Here is a 22,327-nt window from a genome sequence, read left to right as displayed (position 1 = left end):
GCGATAAAATCTTGGTGTTGCGAATTAACTAAATAAATCACAGCGGCGAATTGTTAGAATTGATGAGCCCTACTGCTGTCTACGGACAATAACCGAAACTTTGTTGGGAAAATCATCACAACGATGCCGTGTGAATTCATGGAGCAATGTTAAGTTTCTCAGCGTCTACCATAGCTAGCAGGCTGAACTTGAGAGTTTTCAACTATTCGAGAACTGGCGCCAAACAGCAGCAATGATATGTTTGTTTTATTTTTATTTTACTTCTCTGCAGAGCTTCAAGGCAGAGCCCCGATGCGGTGGTACTTTCCATGGAAATCGGATGTCCACGGCCATGTGACCATGCTCTTCTATTACGGCGCTCTACTACTGGCATTGCTTCTTCCGGTGGCGACCAGCTTCGAACGACCAGAGGAAGTTGATGTGCAAAAAGGTGAAGCAGATTATTCAAGCTATTTTGGTGAGTACCGCCAAACTCGGTGTGGCTTCCAGAGGATTTTTAAGAATTCAACATAATTAATGGGTCGGTTACCTTTTGCAAAAAGGCACTAGGTGCTTATTACTATTAGTGGCCAGCGACGACTATTCGGTTAACATTCCTAGGGTGCAGTTGGTACCGTCAACTGGGCATTACATACATATAATGCAACATTTTAATATAAAAAAATCTTTTTGCTGAAATCCGCTGAAGATCCACTTTGAATTATGATTCGTTCTCTCAGACAGAAAGTTTTTTTTTTGTTGAAATACCTACAAACTTTTCAATCGGAGAAGATAAAACATCTGGCATGTTAACCAATCAAGTGAACAAAACAGAGGAAAGGGATCTCCAACTGTATCTCTTGAAACACGTTTCGAAATTTTGTGACAACTTTTATCGTGATTCTGGGGGCTCTGCATAAATTATTGCCGGTGGGGATTTCCCAATTCGTTTCCAAAAATTGTGCTAATTGTATCGGGACGTGCCCTCCCGTTGCTCGCTAGCGCTTCTTGTGTGCCTTGGCTATAGGAGTTCATCAAGTTTGCGGAATAAATTCACACAGGCGATGGTCACTTTCAAATGAATGATAATATTTATAATTTAAGACGATAAATCAATGCAGGCAGCTTAATCTTTTGACAAATATTTCATGAACATTAATGCTGCGTGACTTGCAATGATAATATTTAGCTTTTAAGGGAAACATAATCGTAAAAAATAGGCTTTGTTAATTATCGAGCCGAATAACGATATTTGTTATCACCAAGGAAATCGAAACAAAGGGGATGAATAAGCCGTAGATGCTTAAAATTCCGAAAAAACGAAATCGAAACTGATGAGGATCATATTCCTCCAGGGGAAAATCGCCTGAATATAGGCTCAACATTCACAAGAAAGTATACCGTGGTGTTATATTCAATAAAAGGTGAAAAACTATGATTGATGTAACCTCTCAATGCTGTTCCAAAATATTTGTTTTGGGAAAATTGACCTGCAGTTAACCTAATACATACTAATTTCTCGACATTTTATAATAAAGGCAATATATTTTACCAGTTTATCAGAATTGGATTCCAAATAAAAAAACACCAAAAACAATTTGATTTTAGAAATATTTTTAATATCTGGTGGCTTTGCTGTATTATCTTGTTTGATTGATTTTTTGAAAACGTCAAAAATAGATACACTGATGGACAGAAGTATTCGACACAAGCATACTCATTGCGTTTATTTTAATTTACAGTAACTTTAAATCGTTTGTAGGTAGTACCTACGCATTTTTTTATGTGAATAGATTCTGTAAAATATTTTCTATCCAAGGGCATGTCTTGTACCCAACTCTTCTTCAATAAAAAAGGGAATGGGATCGAATAACGGAAACTTCAACATAACACGAAAAGTGTCGAATACTTCCCAAGCAACCAGAAGTCTCTTTAAAAAGGTCAAACACAGCTGAATCAGCATAATCAATGTGCTGAAGTTCATTTTATTCAACCAAAAATTTAAGTTCTTATTGAAACTTTGAAGTTCCATTACAGATTTGAACGGCCTTCTGTTCAGCTCACAAGTAAGCGTTTAATCAGCTAGAACAAAAAAAAATCTCTTCTCCTCTCTACATGCCGGTACGCACGCTAGTTCTGCTACACACTTGTTTGATTCGCTTACTCAAGCAATCAAACAACCTAATGCAAAACATAAGTCCTGGTACCAGATTTGAATCGAGACCCTTCGAGATGATAGCCAAACACGCTGCCACGACGCCACGCTTAGATATTGCCTTACCGGCAGCTAAAATTCGAAGTCGTAATAAGCTTTCCTAGATTCATTACATATTATTACTCATTACATTACGAAACGGCATATAAATAAAACATCCGTTACAATAATATCGTTTTAAAAAAAAATATTGTAATTCCATGCTTATAACTGTTAAGCATAAAATTATACATACTCTTGACTTCATATTTGATTCATGAATTTCTTCAACTGACTTTCAACGTGTGATAAATTCGTGGTGAGTAAATATAGTTGGGCTAAATTATTCAAAGTCAAAAATTTCCTCTTTTAAAAAACAATTCTTTGCGAGGTAGCTTCAAGTTGTTCTGAGTTGAAATTTCAATATAGTTACCAAGCTAAAAAAATGATTTATTGATTATATGTCCTATTGTGATTTTCGTTCAAATTTCATATTCATGAAATGGCGGACATATCTCAAAAAAGGCTGTTTGAGGAACTTTTTGGAACTTCGAGTCCATAGAAGGCTATTTGAGACCTAATTTGTAACTTTTATACGGAATGGATGCGATTGACATGTCACAGAAAAGGCTATTTAAGGAACTTTGTGGAACTTCAAGTTCATAGAAGGATATTTGAGACCCAATTTATAACTTTTATACTGAAAGGATGTGATTGGCATGTCTCGAAAAAGGCTATTTGAGGATTTTTATGGAACTTCCAGTCCATAGAAGGCTATTTGAGACCTAATTTGTAACTATTATACTGAATGGATGCGATTCACATCACACAAAAAGGCTATTTGAGGAATTCTTTTGAACTTCTAGTCCATAGAAGGATATTTCAAGTCCTATTTGTAACTTTGATACTGAGTGATGCGATTGCCGTGTCACAAAAAGGCTATTTGAGGAACTTTTTGGAACTTTCATGCTCACGTTCGAGAAAATTCGGTACCAAATCCCTTTGGAAATTATTATTCAGCGAAATTCGTACTTTGGAGACACGAGTTTAAATATATATGAGACTTTTGGTTGCTTGAGTTATGTCCATCAGTGAATGAACTTTTTGACTGCTACCTCGGATCTTCCGGAAAAAAATCGAACAGCAGAAATAAGAAATCCCAATTTTGCTTTGCTTTGCAGTATCTCAATTATTTATTAAATTGATTTTCTAAACTCAAAATTAAAGTTTTTTCTAAATACAGCTATCATAGGACAAGGGATTCCCTCAAAAATCTCAGCTCATCATTTTATTTAACCCGTTACTGCATGAACTAAAAATCCGCAGAGGAAAAAAAGTTTATTGACCTGTTACTAAGCAATTTTCGCAACAAAAAAATTTTAAAATAATTTGAATTGTTTAATAATGTCAGAAAGAGATAATTCTTTTTTTAGATTTCATGATTGCTAAATTGAATTTTTTATGCATTAAAATTGTTTCAAATTTAAATCAGTACTGAATTATGCTGAAAAATGTGAAAAAAAACTTCGAGGACATATATGGGCTCGAATGTTGTAGAGGGTTGAAATATTTAGATCTGAATATCCGAGTCCGATTTAAACTTCAGATTCAGATTTCAGATTCAGATTTCAGATTCAGATTTCAGATTCAGATTTCAGATTCAGATTTCAGATTCAGATTTCAGATTCAGATTTCAGATTCAGATTTCAGATTCAGATTTCAGATTTCAGATTCAGATTTCAGATTCAGATTTCAGATTCAGATTTCAGATTCAGATTTCAGATTCAGATTTCAGATTCAGATTTCAGATTCAGATTTCAGATTCAGATTTCAGATTCAGATTTCAGATTCAGATTTCAGATTCAGATTTCAGATTCAGATTTCAGATTCAGATTTCAGATTCAGATTTCAGATTCAGATTTCAGATTCAGATTTCAGATTCAGATTTCAGATTCAGATTTCAGATTCAGATTTCAGATTCAGATTTCAGATTCAGATTCAGATTTCAGATTCAGATTTCAGATTCAGATTTCAGATTCAGATTTCAGATTCAGATTTCAGATTCAGATTTCAGATTCAGATTTCAGATTCAGATTTCAGATTCAGATTTCAGATTCAGATTTCAGATTCAGATTTCAGATTCAGATTTCAGATTCAGATTTCAGATTCAGATTTCAGATTCAGATTTCAGATTCAGATTTCAGATTCAGATTTCAGATTCAGATTTCAGATTCAGATTTCAGATTCAGATTTCAGATTCAGATTTCAGATTCAGATTTCAGATTCAGATTTCAGATTCAGATTTCAGATTCAGATTTCAGATTCAGATTTCAGATTCAGATTTCAGATTCAGATTTCAGATTCAGATTTCAGATTCAGATTTCAGATTCAGAATTCAGATTCAGATTTCAGATTCAGATTTCAGATTCAGATTTCAGATTCAGATTTCAGATTCAGATTTCAGATTCAGATTTCAGATTCAGATTTCAGATTCAGATTTCAGATTCAGATTTCAGATTCAGATTTCAGATTCAGATTTCAGATTCAGATTTCAGATTCAGATTTCAGATTCAGATTTCAGATTTCAGATTTAGATTTCAGATTCAGATTTCAGATTCAGATTTCAGATTCAGATTTTGAATTCAATGTGTCGATTTGTGATTCTTAAACGAAGTTTATACTTTTATTTACAAAAATTGAATTGGATTTCATCATTCGAAGAAGTTCAAAATTTCTCCTTTTTAACGTTTTAGTTGTTATTCGCTTAGGAAGTGAGTTTCAAATGGCAGAAGTGCATCACTTTTCGTTCCTTTCAAAAACTTTTGTGTGAATGTTTTCATTATCCTTTTCATCCAGTAACTGAGTGGCTCAACGGCGATTGCTGTAAAGCTTTAAACCTTTCCGGCTGTTAGTAATGCTAGCATTGGTCAAAAAGTACTTTACCTACATGCTCAGAAGCGCCACCCAAAGTACGCCATGAGGACTAGCGAAGCTGCAACAAATTAATTTACGTTTTCTTTTGGCACGGAACATTGGACGTACCTACTCGGAAGCCGAACAGCGGAATAATTGTCCGAATCTAGGACTTTTAGTATTCGCGTTAGCATGAAGTGGTGGCTTGAAGAACGGGAGAAAAATTCGATGTCGAAAACCATTTGAACTTCGATTGTCGAAAATATTAGCGAAATCGAAACGAAAAATTTTTTTTCTACACAGCAACCCAGCAAAGTGGAAAAAAATTCTCATGTAATATCCCACTATTCGCAACAGGGTGGTGCTTAACGGTTTCGCAAATGAATCTAGAGCAGGGATTCCAGGTCATTTTGACAAAAATCCGGACAACATGATGAAAAAATTAGGATTTTTCAGGACACCATAAATTCTGCTTAAATTGCGTAAATAAAACGACAAAATACAGGTACTGAAGACGCCTTAATTTATGCACTGAGGGGAGCAGAATCTTGGCTGGCCTGCAGTTTGTGTGGAAAAACGCTATTTCAATATCATCTGAACCGAAGATTATTATTGGTTCAACTTTTTTATTACAGATATGTTCGATAATTTACTCAAAAAATTCAATTATAATTTCGATATTTTTCGAAAATCAGGACATTTCAGTACATTCAAATAGCGTTTTTAAAAAAATAAGGACAAATCAGAACAATATAAAAATCTTAACAGGACACATGGCACCTCTGATCCATAGCGAGAGAGGAGGCATCTTAAACGAAACCTGGCACGCGGTGAGGGATTAGTCAGGAGCTCTTGGAAAAGCCAGCGAAAGCTTTATGCAGTCCTACCTAGTCATCATCATCATCATCGTCGTCGTCGTCGTCGTCGCCGTCGTTTTTTGAGTTTTCCGAGAGCCTTTTTCGTAACAGTATGGCAGAAACCAAGCCTCTGGAGATGATAACAGACGTTTGCGAGGTATGAAAATTGTAGGGAGAATTTTTTCGCATTTTCTTTCTCATCCGTTTTTCCCACCTACGCCTCCGTTGCAGGGCCAAAAGAACGATGTCGTCATCTCGTGCGACACGTCTCGATCCTAATGAAACCGCCAAATGATCTCATCCGAGGGGACCGAAATCCATCAGCGATTTAACCTAAAACAAGGGAGCGCCGATATAACAAGAAAAACGAAGAAGATGAGCCCCACGAAAATGGCCATAATCTTGGAACAAATCGCTCCCCAACACAAACGCACTCGCAAAAAAAAATGAAGGTCGGTCGAGATGAAAACTCAATTACTTTTTAATTAGTAATAAAATTGCAATGAATTAATTAATTCGGTGTTTTTACGCTATCCCGAAACGAATTTGGCTGAAGATGAGCAGCAGTTCGACAGCATCCGAGGGGTGTTCATTAATCCGTTCTGTGTTGTTTAGTCCGTCTTCTAATCGATGCCGAGTCCTCGTCCGACTCTACGGGAGCCACTTCTACATAAACTGGGCCCGAGAGGCTGCTAATGGCCTTCAATTACGGCCAAACGGTAGCTACATAGCCAGCCAAACGGTCTGCGGTCAGGGTGTTATGGTTTGAACATGACAATTACAAAGCATGATTAGCCGAAAGAAACGACCGGCCAATTCGACGAAGGCGCGTTCAGGTAAATCAATGAGATAATAGCACCAATAACGGTTTCCGAATCCATTTAATTATTTAACCTAAAGTTGTACCGCCTTGTGTTAGTTCCGTCGAAGATCGCCACGAATCTTTGGTCGCGGTCATGCTTTGGATGCCGTTAAGCAGTTTTTTATTACAAATAGCAGAATGGATTGTAACGCCTATTTATCATTATCTTTAGAATGATTTAAAACAGTCGCGTGTCATAAAGATCGTTATCCGAAACAGTATTTTTTTCTTTCGAGGTTTTGATGATAATCGTACCTACAAAACAATGTGATATGAAATTTGGTGGAATGAATTTGAAATTATTTTCGCAAAACTCAGTTCTTTCACACAACTAAGAGATCATAGGGGAACATGGGCTTGTGATATAGCTCAGTTGGCAAGTCTGTTGTCTCCTGAGCCGATGTCCGCGAGTTCGAGCCCAAGAGTAAACATCGAACACAGTTGTACCGGATAGTTTCTCAATAACGATCCGCCAACTGTAACGTTGATAAAGTCGCGAATGCCATAAAGATGGTAAAACGACTATAATCGAAACAAAAAAAAAAAAAAAAAAAATAGGGGAACATGCCCTATTATGCGCCACCTAAGCGAATCGCTGATTTTCTATGTATTCCACGTACAAATTGTGTTGAAAATGAGTACAATCGATAACGAAAAGTGTTTTCCACAAATGCCTATGATATTTTATTACTCAAATTGCTATAGGGGAAAAGTTCATATAACGCCCCATGTGGCTAATACGCGCCACCCTTCTTTTGAAGAATCTGAAGCATTTTAAGCCTTCAAAATATTACCAATTTGTTATAAATGCTGTGATTGGTCATGGCAAGTATGAATTTTTCCTTAAAATGCTCCTGTGTCGTAATAATTTCACATTTTAGGTTTTTCTTCATTTCGATCTAAATTTTAAAACACTTTCAATAAGGTGTCACCGAGCTATGGTGTGCTTTTTATGGGTATGCTCTATCACGGCCCATGCGCTCGTTATAACGCGCCAATCGTAGTAGGCTGAAAATAGCATTAATTTTTCAAAACGGCCAATTTTCATTGAAAATGAACAAAAAGTCTAAAACCTTATTTTGAGCGTTAATTCAGCTCAAAAAATCTGCTTTTTTTTTAAATTTTGATTAGTCCATTTTGATTTTATTTTCATTTGAAGTGTCTGTAAGTATTGTTGTGTTATCGGTCTTCGGCTGCTTTCGGGTGTGTTCGGCTGCTAGGCGCGTATTGAATATACGGCGGTGCGTATTTGCAACACAGCTTTGTTCTGTGGCTTTGAATAAGGTTTTTAAAAATCAAGTTTTTGAAGCAACTATAGCAATTTGAGTAATAAAAAATCATAGGCATTTATAGAAAACAATTTTCTTCATCGATTACACTCGTTTTTTACACAAATTATTTGTGGAATACATAGCAAATCAACAATTCGCTTAGATGGCGCATAATAGAGCATGTTCCCCTAGTTGCTTCAAAAACTTGATTTTTAAAAACCATATTCAAAGCCACAGAACAAAACTGTATTGCAAATACGCGCCGCTGTGTATTCAATATGCGCCTAGCAGCCGAACACACCCGAAAGCAGCCGAAGACCAAAAACACACCAATACTTACAGACACTTTAACTGAAAAGATAATCAAAATGCACTAATAAAATTTTTTAAAAAAATGAAAAGTAGATTTTTTGGGCTGAATTAACGCTTAAAATATGGTTTTAAACTTTTTGTTCATTTTCAATGAAAATTGACCTTTTTGAAAAATTAATGCTATTCTCAGCCTACTACGATTGGCGCGTTATAACGAGCGCATGGGCCGTGATAGGACATACCCATAAAAAGCATACCTTTGCGAGTTCAGTATGATTTTTTAGCATAAAATCATGGTTTAGATTCTCCTCTATCGATGTGTCAGAAAATATTGTCTTATTCGTTTTTCTCTGCTTGGTGACACCTTATTGAAAGTGTTTTAAAATTTAGATCAAAATGATTAAAAACCTAAATTGTGAAATTATTACGACACAGGGGCATTTTAAGGAAAAATTCATAGGGGAAGTCGTCTACTACCGGACACTTAAGGTTTCTAAGCAATAACTTCAAAAATAAATTTTTGTAAATAATAGTTCCTCTTCTGATTTGAAGAGTATCAATATTATGATCACTTAACTATATTAGAAAAAAATTAATTTACAACAAATTCATGTGGCAAGAGAAATCATTTCATGTTAGTTTTCGCTCATTTCCAAAAGTGTTGTCTATGGCCGGACACTACGAATTACTTCACCAAAATTGTCACCAATGGCACAAAAACGTAGCAAAATGACTGGAATCACTTGCGCAGATCTTGTGAGTATGTGTTTTCCAATACTGAACGTTCTATGAAGCCAGTCATAAAAGTTTTTTTGACAAACCAGAATGGAACATTTGTTTCGAAAAAACTAGAGAAAAATTCTCTATGACCGGACAGCAAAAACTAAAGTTTCTCAGAGGACCAAAATAGTTTCGTTATTGGATCCTTATCTTCTGCTAACCATTTGAGGGTGCTATAGAGATGAAAAAATGAAAGTTTCAAGTTGAAATCATCTATAATTTTGAATATTTTCTTGTCCGGTCATAGACAACAATTTGGTGTCCGGTCATAGACAAATCGCATTTTTTTCAAATTTTCCTAATATTTCGTTTGAATTTCCGTTTCGTTATCTCATATCTAATGTAGTCGAAAGATTACCAATCAACGATATCGTTCATGTGCAGTTCAAATTTTACAAGCCGAAAAAACTGACCACAATACAAATGCAAAGTTTAGGCGATCCTCTCCGTACTACTAGGCAAAAGGTTTAGATGCCTATCATTGGTTTGCCTTTTCAGATTGGATTACCATATTTCTAACACCATATCAGGCTACTATTTACTTTATTTTCATGGTGTTAAAACATTATTAGGATATTGGCTAATATGAATAAAGCTCTAGTAATTGCTTTTGCTATTTTCGAGCAGTTTTGTGAGTCAAATACTGCGAATGGCATGCATATTTTTTATCCGGAGCTGGATGAAAGTAAATGTTCTACTCTGCTTTTTCATATCTATTTGAGCAAATGCTTTCAAATTTTGCCATTCTAAAGTTAGAGCTAAGTAAAAGCTATCGAAGCAATTGCTATTTTCTTATTCATACCACCTATTGTGTTTTCGAAAAATCTATGTTGTCCGGCCATAGACGATGTCCGGCCATAGACGACTTCCCCCTACTTGCCATGACCAATCACAGCTTTTAAAACAAATTGGTAATATTTTACAGGCTTCAAATGTTTCAGATTCTTCAAAACAAAGGTGGCGCGTATTAGCCACATGGGGCGTTATATGAACTTTTCCCCTATATGAACAAATGTAGACAATCACACTTAGGTGTGGCTTCGGCCAGAAATTCCAAATTAGCTGATATGTTATAAAAATTATTTGTTTTATTCCAACGTTTTGATCTACTCCACCATCTTCAAAAAAAGAAAACTATTTATCCGCCTGCATAGATTTGCATCGATTTTGCATAGTATTGCAAAGATTTGAACAGGCCTGGAAATTATGCCTAAGGCCGAAATAAGTTAGGGCTGAAGAAAGCTTGACCGAAGTGGCCGAATAGGACAGAAGAATGTTTGGTCGAATGGTTGTAAGGTCTAATGGTCGTCTTAGGCCATATGGTCGATACACCTAATTACCTAATGAGCTAATGGGTGTTGGCTCGACTGATTTTTTTTCTTTGATAACTTTTTCTTCATTGACTGATTGCTATTTATGAATTTTATTATTAAAGCCTTAATCGAGACAATCATTTCACCCGTAGACTGCAACACGCGGGCTAATCAGCGCAGTTCGTGAAAGGTAGTAATGGTGCATACGAATGTTGATTTTTGGTAGAATTAATTTGAAAGCAAGCAACTAAACTTGTGTTCGTTAATTATGAACACATTTGATAGAAGCAGGTTTTGGATATTGATCTGATGTTAAGATAATGCCAAAATAAGTTGGTTAACGAACGCTCCGAAAATAACAATTGAAATAAATAAGATAGTTTGAAACTTGGAAAAATAAGGTTGGAATCCTATATTCTAGATCACATTCTGACACGCGATCTGCATCACTGGATCGTGTTCAAAGGAGACACTTAAAAAACTTGGGGAGAAGCAGGCTGAATATATGCGGCTATTAAGCTGATAAGATACTGATTTTATCAAATAATATATCGGATATGTGTACAAAAACTATACACATGAGCAGGCATCTGTTTTCTATACATTGTAGTTATTTCTTCTTTAGTTTTCGAAATAACGAGCCTCAAACCGTGCTACCTTAATGCGCATGTTTATGTTTTGAGCAAAATTTCTCTTTCTCAGGCAAAATTTTCGTTTAATTTCATTGAATATGCTAGAAACTGATAACTTGCATGCGACAAATCTGTAGTTTTATAAAAATCTATGTCTTTTATAATTTTATGAAATGAAACAAAATTATGGGGTTTCATATTATGAAGTCAGCTTATCCATCAGACAAACTTTATGCAATCTGTTCTGAGATCTTCAGTTCACTCTTAAGATGTTGATTTAAGCTTAGATTCGAAGTTTTTATGATTACAATCATAAATTTATTCTATTTATATTTTTTTTTGGTTAGAGCGTGATATGTGATCGCTCAGATAAGCTCCCTTTAACTCAGAAATGCATATATTGATGTAGAGTCTTCTCAGTTTGTTATCATCGCGTTCGTTACAGCCGTGGTTTGGTTGCGAAACGGTACGGTCGATAGTCTGATAGTGAACTACCACGGATGCTTTGATGTTGTGCTTTTTATTTCTTATTCAAATGAACTTTAAAAGTAAAACACATTCAAGCTTTTATGAAGGTTTTATAATTATTTGAAAGTGGAATAAGAAAGTGCTTTCGTAGACCCCCATCATGTTTGTAAAATGCCTTTATCCTTAAATAACAGGTTAAATAGAACAAATTCATGATTTTTAAAATTAAAACTTCGAATCAAATGTCTAATAAGCATCTTAAGAAAGAACTAAATATCTCAAAACAGATTTGATAAAGTTTTTCTTATAGATGAAGTGCCTCCATAGTACGGAAACCCTCCCATAAATTTATAATAGACGTAGATTTTTATAAAACTTTAGCTTTGTCGTACGGAAGTTTTCACTTTCTAGCAGTTTCAATGAAATTATATCGAGATATTGCCCAAAAAACAGGAATTTGCCCAAAACATAAATAGGTGCATTTAGCCCGCACGGTTTGAGATTCGGCGTTTTAGACGACAGTTATAATAAAATCTTTCTCTCAAAATCGGAAGGAAATTTTAACATAAAAATTACTCTAATTTATAGAAAACAGATGCCTGCACATGAGTATATTGTTTTTGTACACATATTCGATGTAATATTTGATTCAATCAGTATTCTGCTTAATATTTAAGTGCTTATAACCCGCTTCTCCCCTGACGTTTCGCAACAAAACCCCGGCTGTAACGAACGCGATGATAACAAACTGAGAAGACTGTACATCGATAGATGCGTTTCTTAGTTAAAGGGAGCTTATCTGAGCGATCACATGTCATATTTTTATTCATTCGCACTTCAAGTTTTACCGCTTGTGGGGCGAATCACGCTTGGCCTACTAACATCTTTTAAATAAGTATTGGTGAATCTCGTTTTTAAGCTTTTTTTTTCCTCAGATTTAAGCTTTTTTATATGTCTTGAGAGCATAGGAGATGAAAGCTCAAATCTGAAGAAAAAAGCTTAAATCTGTCAAAAAAGGGGAAACCTGAGAGATGTGCTCCACACGGTTTGTATAACATTGCCGGGAAGTGCCAGACACTATCAGCTTCCATGGAACTCGGGCGACAAAACACTACCGCCAAATGAGGGTTGACGGGTTGAGATCCAAGCTCGAGTTTGAACTTTTTCACGCACACACATGCACCAGCGCAAATTGCATTGTTGTAAACAATATAAACATAAACATTATGTGAGTGAAGTTACGCTTGATTTTCTAAGTATTAGAGTGATGATGTGCTTCCACTCAAAGCTTGAATGCAAAGCTGTTATGCTTGTCTGGAAATCTGCAAAGCTTGGATCCCATCTCGCAGGGCGTCAGCACCATAAACATTGTGTAGGTGACGCCAACGATTTGTTCGAAAAACCAACAGCCCGACTATCTTGATACTTGGAAATCTTTGATGCAACTCTATTTGTATCTACCACTTCATAGTAGTTGGCCCGTGGGGAACAAAAATTTGATATGTGATAATAATGCTTCCAAATAGATTCTACCCGCTAATTTTCGCCATCTGTCATTTCATCTATCCATCTATAAAAAATTCACAATCTTAAGATGCCCCTACTAAAAAGGACATCACTTTTCACCGAAAAGGCCAATAAATTAAAATAATTTCATAATATCAGTCGATTGAATTCAATTAAAATTTATGGTTTGTATTTATATTAGGGGAGAATGAGGATACTTGATCCCTGGGGATACTTGATTCCTTAGCTATATCTCGAAACTGGAAGATCAAATGTTCTAGAAAAATGTGCCAAAATGAGCAAAATAACGATGCTTGTAGTTTAATTTTTTTTAACAAAATAATTGTTTGAGTAATTGAACTTTGTTTGAAAAATTTCACAAAATGTAACTTGAAGATCTTTTTTCATCACTTTAAAATGTTCCTTACATGGGAAAATTATGAAAAAAATATTTGTTCTAATGTATCAATCGTTCGAGCGTAAAATGAACTTCATAATGCCATATTTTCAAAGCAATGGAAAACTCTCAACTTTTTTCAGAAAAAGTTTTCAAAAATGTTGATCCCCTAGAGTTGGGTACAATTGATCCCCCTTCCAAACGGCATATTCTTCTTCTGAATTGATCGTTATGATTGCTGATTACGAAATTACTAATATTTATCCAAACACTAATACTATTGTCTGAAGAAAAGAGCAAAAATAATTAATTTTCTCTTAATTATAAAAAATAGCGCCTTTAAGTATGCAATGTTAATAGCGTTGAGACAAAGTTATAGAATTTTCTTCTTATGTCTGCTATAAATTGTGAAATGAGAACATACATGACCAAAATAGTCAATTAACATTCTACACTGTATCAAAAAATTGTCCATACAGCACGTACCTTGAAATCCAAACAATCAAAAAGTGCACTTTTTTAGTCAATAAAAATACTACAATTACATCATTCGCTGCAGAAACTTGTCCTTTTTGTAGATCAGTATTAAAAAAGTTTAAGAATTAAACCTTAAAAATAATTAAATTCATTTTGTATAGAAAGTTCCAAAAACGACGTCAAAAAATTGTCCGTACACTGAGGCCTTTATCAAATATTAGTCAAGAAAACAGTTATGTGTCAGTCTGTCAAACGCAGAAACTTGAGTTGAATTTCAGCATAGACAATTTCCAGTGGTTTGAGCGATAAATACGGTAAAATGAACGGTATTTAGCATAAATTAGTAGATTTCAACAATTTATAGATTAAATTAACAGGAAAATGTCTGCTCCTAACAAAAAAAAATCCGTTGACATCCGGAAACTGATTGTTGACCTGAAGAATGAGGGTAAAAGCTTGTCCGAAGTTGCAAGTATAGTAAAACGGCCACGATCGTCGGTTCAGTATGTCCTTCAGAACTTTAAGAAGGCTCACTCCCTGGAGACTACTCCAGGAAGAGGCCGCAAACTGAAGCTTACGGATCGTCACCATCGCATCATTGTCAGGGAAATCAGTCAGAATCCTAAAACCAGTGCCCCGAAACAAGCCGACAGCCTGAAGAATTTTGGAAACATACAGGTTAATCCTCAAACGGTACGGAACATACTTCATGAGAAAAAATACACGACCTTGGTACGTGCTGTACGGACAATTTTTTGATATAGTGTATCTTGGGGTTTTGTTTGATTTTATACAAGGATTAGGGCTTCCTGAATAAAAGCTCAAGTCTCCTTCAATAGGGGATCAAGTCTCCCCTAACTTCAGAAAAATCGCAATTTTTTTTACTCCTACGAAAATGCTTCTAGTTCATCAACGGGTTCAAGTATCGTTTAAATTTTTGGAGCATAGAAACTTGAAGTTACAAGCTGTCAGAAAATGTCAAAGACGGCGAGTTGCTAAATTTTTCCAAAACGATATGGTGAAAATAAGAAAAGGTGATCAAGTATCCCCACTCTCCCCTATAGATTATTAGACGAATGTATTATTTGTAACATTTTCACTATTCCATAACAATTTGAACAGACATTGACTGATCAAATTAATATAGAATAATAATTTTACCCTTTTTAAACTTCCTTTTAAAATCGCATTTATCGATCCACGACAAGAAAACTTTTCCTCAAGTTTTTTTTTTATTGTAGTTATAGTTTGTTAGTAATGACGGTTTGAGTAAAAAAAATCCATCTGATATCTGTAAACAGTGATCCAGGGTTCCCTTACATGTACAAGCACAATTGGATTTTAGATGTATCTATGGTAATCTTTTGAATCTTCTTTGAAAATGGTGTTATTAGAATTGTTTTTAGTAAAATCCCGTTTCGCGAAATTTTCTGGATAACATTCGGTTATGTTTTCATCTTCTAAGAACATCGCGGCCTTCAACTTCTATTTCAATTCCACAAAAGCCGTCAACTTTTTTTCTCAGGCCTAGGCCTAATGATTTATTTTCAATTTTCGTCCGCGAAGCCATGTCAGGCAGGATATCCTACATGAGTAAAGTTAATTTGGTTCGCGAATACAAAAAAAAACCTTATCCTACCCACAAATGAACCTTGTGAACAGAGCAAAGCAAAACAAATTAGCACCATCTCGTACCGGCAAAGTGTTGTCTTGTAAAGCCAATAAATTCATGTACTTTTCATCGTTTGGTGGCTGTTTGGCGAAACTCTCATTGCCTTGCAAAGTTCGGTCGGTTTTTGCCTCCCGTAAGCTACCTATATAGTAGGTACATCGTGCGTAAATTTCAACGATATTATGAATTTTCTCTGCTCTGGCGTGTTTTGATATTTCCCAACAGAATTGATTTTCTCGCGCCTCATCCCCTCATTCCCGATCCATCATTCTGTACTCCCGCACCAGTTGATGGGTTTGCTTCGCTGCCTGCCTGAATCCCGGATCCGTTTCCATTATTGGTTGACGCACAGTGAGCCGTAGGGGCATTATGAGGTACTCAGAAAAAACGGTTGGTTAGAGCGTGATATGTGATCGCTCAGATAAGCTCCCTTTAACTCAGAAATGCATATATTGATGTAGAGTCTTCTCAGTTTGTTATCATCGCGTTCGTTACAGCCGTGGTTTGGTTGCGAAACGGTACGGTCGATAGTCTGATAGTGAACTACCACGGATGCTTTGATGTTGTGCTTTTTATTTCTTATTCAAATGAACTTTAAAAGTAAAACACATTCAAGCTTTTATGAAGGTTTTATAATTATTTGAAAGTGGAATAAGAAAGTGCTTTCGTAGACCCCCATCATGTTTGTAAAATGCCTTTATCCTTAAATAACAGGTTAAATAGAACAAATTCATGATTTTTAAAATTAAAACTTCGAATCAAATGTCTAATAAGCATCTTAAGAAAGAACTAAATATCTCAAAACAGATTTGATAAAGTTTTTCTTATAGATGAAGTGCCTCCATAGTACGGAAACCCTCCCATAAATTTATAATAGACGTAGATTTTTATAAAACTTTAGCTTTGTCGTACGGAAGTTTTCACTTTCTAGCAGTTTCAATGAAATTATATCGAGATATTGCCCAAAAAACAGGAATTTGCCCAAAACATAAATAGGTGCATTTAGCCCGCACGGTTTGAGATTCGGCGTTTTAGACGACAGTTATAATAAAATCTTTCTCTCAAAATCGGAAGGAAATTTTAACATAAAAATTACTCTAATTTATAGAAAACAGATGCCTGCACATGAGTATATTGTTTTTGTACACATATTCGATGTAATATTTGATTCAATCAGTATTCTGCTTAATATTTAAGTGCTTATAACCCGCTTCTCCCCTGACGTTTCGCAACAAAACCCCGGCTGTAACGAACGCGATGATAACAAACTGAGAAGACTGTACATCGATAGATGCGTTTCTTAGTTAAAGGGAGCTTATCTGAGCGATCACATGTCATATTTTTATTCATTCGCACTTCAAGTTTTACCGCTTGTGGGGCGAATCACGCTTGGCCTACTAACATCTTTTAAATAAGTATTGGTGAATCTCGTTTTTAAGCTTTTTTTTTCCTCAGATTTAAGCTTTTTTATATGTCTTGAGAGCATAGGAGATGAAAGCTCAAATCTGAAGAAAAAAGCTTAAATCTGTCAAAAAAGGGGAAACCTGAGAGATGTGCTCCACACGGTTTGTATAACATTGCCGGGAAGTGCCAGACACTATCAGCTTCCATGGAACTCGGGCGACAAAACACTACCGCCAAATGAGGGTTGACGGGTTGAGATCCAAGCTCGAGTTTGAACTTTTTCACGCACACACATGCACCAGCGCAAATTGCATTGTTGTAAACAATATAAACATAAACATTATGTGAGTGAAGTTACGCTTGATTTTCTAAGTATTAGAGTGATGATGTGCTTCCACTCAAAGCTTGAATGCAAAGCTGTTATGCTTGTCTGGAAATCTGCAAAGCTTGGATCCCATCTCGCAGGGCGTCAGCACCATAAACATTGTGTAGGTGACGCCAACGATTTGTTCGAAAAACCAACAGCCCGACTATCTTGATACTTGGAAATCTTTGATGCAACTCTATTTGTATCTACCACTTCATAGTAGTTGGCCCGTGGGGAACAAAAATTTGATATGTGATAATAATGCTTCCAAATAGATTCTACCCGCTAATTTTCGCCATCTGTCATTTCATCTATCCATCTATAAAAAATTCACAATCTTAAGATGCCCCTACTAAAAAGGACATCACTTTTCACCGAAAAGGCCAATAAATTAAAATAATTTCATAATATCAGTCGATTGAATTCAATTAAAATTTATGGTTTGTATTTATATTAGGGGAGAATGAGGATACTTGATCCCTGGGGATACTTGATTCCTTAGCTATATCTCGAAACTGGAAGATCAAATGTTCTAGAAAAATGTGCCAAAATGAGCAAAATAACGATGCTTGTAGTTTAATTTTTTTTAACAAAATAATTGTTTGAGTAATTGAACTTTGTTTGAAAAATTTCACAAAATGTAACTTGAAGATCTTTTTTCATCACTTTAAAATGTTCCTTACATGGGAAAATTATGAAAAAAATATTTGTTCTAATGTATCAATCGTTCGAGCGTAAAATGAACTTCATAATGCCATATTTTCAAAGCAATGGAAAACTCTCAACTTTTTTCAGAAAAAGTTTTCAAAAATGTTGATCCCCTAGAGTTGGGTACAATTGATCCCCCTTCCAAACGGCATATTCTTCTTCTGAATTGATCGTTATGATTGCTGATTACGAAATTACTAATATTTATCCAAACACTAATACTATTGTCTGAAGAAAAGAGCAAAAATAATTAATTTTCTCTTAATTATAAAAAATAGCGCCTTTAAGTATGCAATGTTAATAGCGTTGAGACAAAGTTATAGAATTTTCTTCTTATGTCTGCTATAAATTGTGAAATGAGAACATACATGACCAAAATAGTCAATTAACATTCTACACTGTATCAAAAAATTGTCCATACAGCACGTACCTTGAAATCCAAACAATCAAAAAGTGCACTTTTTTAGTCAATAAAAATACTACAATTACATCATTCGCTGCAGAAACTTGTCCTTTTTGTAGATCAGTATTAAAAAAGTTTAAGAATTAAACCTTAAAAATAATTAAATTCATTTTGTATAGAAAGTTCCAAAAACGACGTCAAAAAATTGTCCGTACACTGAGGCCTTTATCAAATATTAGTCAAGAAAACAGTTATGTGTCAGTCTGTCAAACGCAGAAACTTGAGTTGAATTTCAGCATAGACAATTTCCAGTGGTTTGAGCGATAAATACGGTAAAATGAACGGTATTTAGCATAAATTAGTAGATTTCAACAATTTATAGATTAAATTAACAGGAAAATGTCTGCTCCTAACAAAAAAAAATCCGTTGACATCCGGAAACTGATTGTTGACCTGAAGAATGAGGGTAAAAGCTTGTCCGAAGTTGCAAGTATAGTAAAACGGCCACGATCGTCGGTTCAGTATGTCCTTCAGAACTTTAAGAAGGCTCACTCCCTGGAGACTACTCCAGGAAGAGGCCGCAAACTGAAGCTTACGGATCGTCACCATCGCATCATTGTCAGGGAAATCAGTCAGAATCCTAAAACCAGTGCCCCGAAACAAGCCGACAGCCTGAAGAATTTTGGAAACATACAGGTTAATCCTCAAACGGTACGGAACATACTTCATGAGAAAAAATACACGACCTTGGTACGTGCTGTACGGACAATTTTTTGATATAGTGTATCTTGGGGTTTTGTTTGATTTTATACAAGGATTAGGGCTTCCTGAATAAAAGCTCAAGTCTCCTTCAATAGGGGATCAAGTCTCCCCTAACTTCAGAAAAATCGCAATTTTTTTTACTCCTACGAAAATGCTTCTAGTTCATCAACGGGTTCAAGTATCGTTTAAATTTTTGGAGCATAGAAACTTGAAGTTACAAGCTGTCAGAAAATGTCAAAGACGGCGAGTTGCTAAATTTTTCCAAAACGATATGGTGAAAATAAGAAAAGGTGATCAAGTATCCCCACTCTCCCCTATAGATTATTAGACGAATGTATTATTTGTAACATTTTCACTATTCCATAACAATTTGAACAGACATTGACTGATCAAATTAATATAGAATAATAATTTTACCCTTTTTAAACTTCCTTTTAAAATCGCATTTATCGATCCACGACAAGAAAACTTTTCCTCAAGTTTTTTTTTTATTGTAGTTATAGTTTGTTAGTAATGACGGTTTGAGTAAAAAAAATCCATCTGATATCTGTAAACAGTGATCCAGGGTTCCCTTACATGTACAAGCACAATTGGATTTTAGATGTATCTATGGTAATCTTTTGAATCTTCTTTGAAAATGGTGTTATTAGAATTGTTTTTAGTAAAATCCCGTTTCGCGAAATTTTCTGGATAACATTCGGTTATGTTTTCATCTTCTAAGAACATCGCGGCCTTCAACTTCTATTTCAATTCCACAAAAGCCGTCAACTTTTTTTCTCAGGCCTAGGCCTAATGATTTATTTTCAATTTTCGTCCGCGAAGCCATGTCAGGCAGGATATCCTACATGAGTAAAGTTAATTTGGTTCGCGAATACAAAAAAAAACCTTATCCTACCCACAAATGAACCTTGTGAACAGAGCAAAGCAAAACAAATTAGCACCATCTCGTACCGGCAAAGTGTTGTCTTGTAAAGCCAATAAATTCATGTACTTTTCATCGTTTGGTGGCTGTTTGGCGAAACTCTCATTGCCTTGCAAAGTTCGGTCGGTTTTTGCCTCCCGTAAGCTACCTATATAGTAGGTACATCGTGCGTAAATTTCAACGATATTATGAATTTTCTCTGCTCTGGCGTGTTTTGATATTTCCCAACAGAATTGATTTTCTCGCGCCTCATCCCCTCATTCCCGATCCATCATTCTGTACTCCCGCACCAGTTGATGGGTTTGCTTCGCTGCCTGCCTGAATCCCGGATCCGTTTCCATTATTGGTTGACGCACAGTGAGCCGTAGGGGCATTATGAGGTACTCAGAAAAAACGGTGAGGATGTCTAATGAAAATTTATCATTGTTTCATTAGCAATAAATTTTACAAACTTAAAAATCAAGGAAAATGGAACTTTTTTTTGAATTCTTTTAACATTTAAATTTATGTACCACCATGGTCATTGCTTCGAATCTTATAGCGCATTTGTTTTCATCTGATGGTCAACCAGTTGTGCACTAACTACTGTCATCTTCTTATAAAGAAAACGCTTTGACAGCACCTAGTGCACAACTAGTGGGCCACCAGGGTTTAAAACAAATACGGCATAAGCAAGTAGCTAGTGAAATACTAGTATTTGGGTCTTTCAAATACTGTAGCTGAATTCAAAGGAATCATCGACTACTTTGAAATCATAGTTTCATTCAGCTAAGAGGTTCTTCAAACCTTTGAATATAGGTGACGGCATAACCGTGTTTAACACGTTCGTCGCCACGGCACCCATATTCGGGTGACGGGTGTGTTTCCTGGGGGGCCCCGTCACATCAAAAAGCGTGTGACGCTCTCTTACTTGAGTTTACCACTCAGCTTCGCCACACGTTTCAAATATGGGAGTTCTCCCTCTTTGCTTTCTCTCTCCGATAATTTCTTTAGGCCCGGCTAGCAAAACTACCAAAATGAGCGTGGCGACGAACGTGTTAACGAAAAAGGTGATATTATTCTGGATCAAACAAAATCAGATCACACATACATATCTGCTAGATAAAAGAAGGAGCTGATCAACGCTTAGAACGGTTAAAGTTGGTATTGAAAAAAAGGTTGAAACCATTTATTATATTAAGTTCTTCAACTTTGGTTGAAAAATTTCCCAAAATGTGACTTGAAGATCGTTTTTAAAATGATAAAACGATATTTCCAACGTAGAAAATTTTGAAAATTCGAGCAATAGCTGTACAAACTTTTTAAATTTTTCGATGTCGTAAAAAATTTTACCCAGTATCACAGATTGCCTACAATCTTTACAACACTGCTAGTGTAAAAATATTTTTCGCACAATCACGATTTATTTTAAATAATTTTTAAAAATTCTTCTATCTGTCTGGTGTGTAATGCAACAAAATGCAAATCAAAGTCACATCTTGTGAATTTCGTGGATTTTGAATTTGATTATTTTGCATCAAGCGTTTGTTAACATTAAAGTTTCATCCATCCAAACATTTATTTTTATGATTTCAGCTAGTAGACATTGTAATAGCTGACCCGGTGTGCTTTGTTACTTCTTTCATGGAAAAATTAGGACCAGTAAAATTATTATGATTAAAATAAATTTTGTTTTAAATTAAATTTCAACACAATTAAAAAACGAACAATTTTTCATGTCATATGAGCTTCCAGATTGTCTTGAGTCTCAACGTAACTTGAAGCTTTGTAAATTGAAGGAGTCACCCTTGAGAAAAAAAATAGGAGTGATATTCAATACAATGAATAAACCCTTTAAATAAAAAAAACCCTTATTTTAAGTAGGAGGAGTATTCAAATACAGGCAAATTTTACAAAATCAGAAAGTATGCCAAATCTTATGAAAACATTTAGACATTTGTTTTGCTGATAATATGTTTGTGACATTTATTTAATGTGAGAGTCTTTATTAATGAAAATAGGAAGCTACTATCAATTCAATATATCACCAAATTTTGTAAAAAAATTTTTCTCAATTCGTTAAATCATATCATTACGTCAAAAAGCTTACGTTTATCAATTTTTTACAATAATCCTTCGAAGTTTGTTT

General features: G+C 35.2%; 2 protein-coding genes across 11 annotated transcripts in view; one reads left to right on the top strand and one right to left on the bottom strand.

The window, feature by feature from the left end:
• Positions 1-22,327, bottom strand: part of LOC129739376 (uncharacterized) — a 249,532-nt gene that overhangs the window by 87,559 nt on the left and 139,646 nt on the right. The window lies entirely within an intron of this gene.
• Positions 1-22,327, top strand: part of LOC129739375 (translation initiation factor IF-2-like) — a 73,481-nt gene that overhangs the window by 25,449 nt on the left and 25,705 nt on the right. For all 5 annotated transcript variants that reach the window (XM_055730790.1, XM_055730791.1, XM_055730789.1 and 2 more), the window contains exon 2: positions 272-457. In XM_055730790.1, the coding sequence (XP_055586765.1) occupies positions 292-457 (166 nt within the window). In that variant the 5' untranslated portion in view covers positions 272-291. The remainder of the gene's footprint in view (positions 1-271; positions 458-22,327) is intronic.

This window comes from Uranotaenia lowii, chromosome 1 (assembly GCF_029784155.1).
Source record: "Uranotaenia lowii strain MFRU-FL chromosome 1, ASM2978415v1, whole genome shotgun sequence".
NCBI lineage: Eukaryota > Metazoa > Arthropoda > Insecta > Diptera > Culicidae > Uranotaenia > Uranotaenia lowii.
Note: the sequence above shows the minus strand (reverse complement) of the source record. Positions and strands in the feature narration are given on the sequence as shown.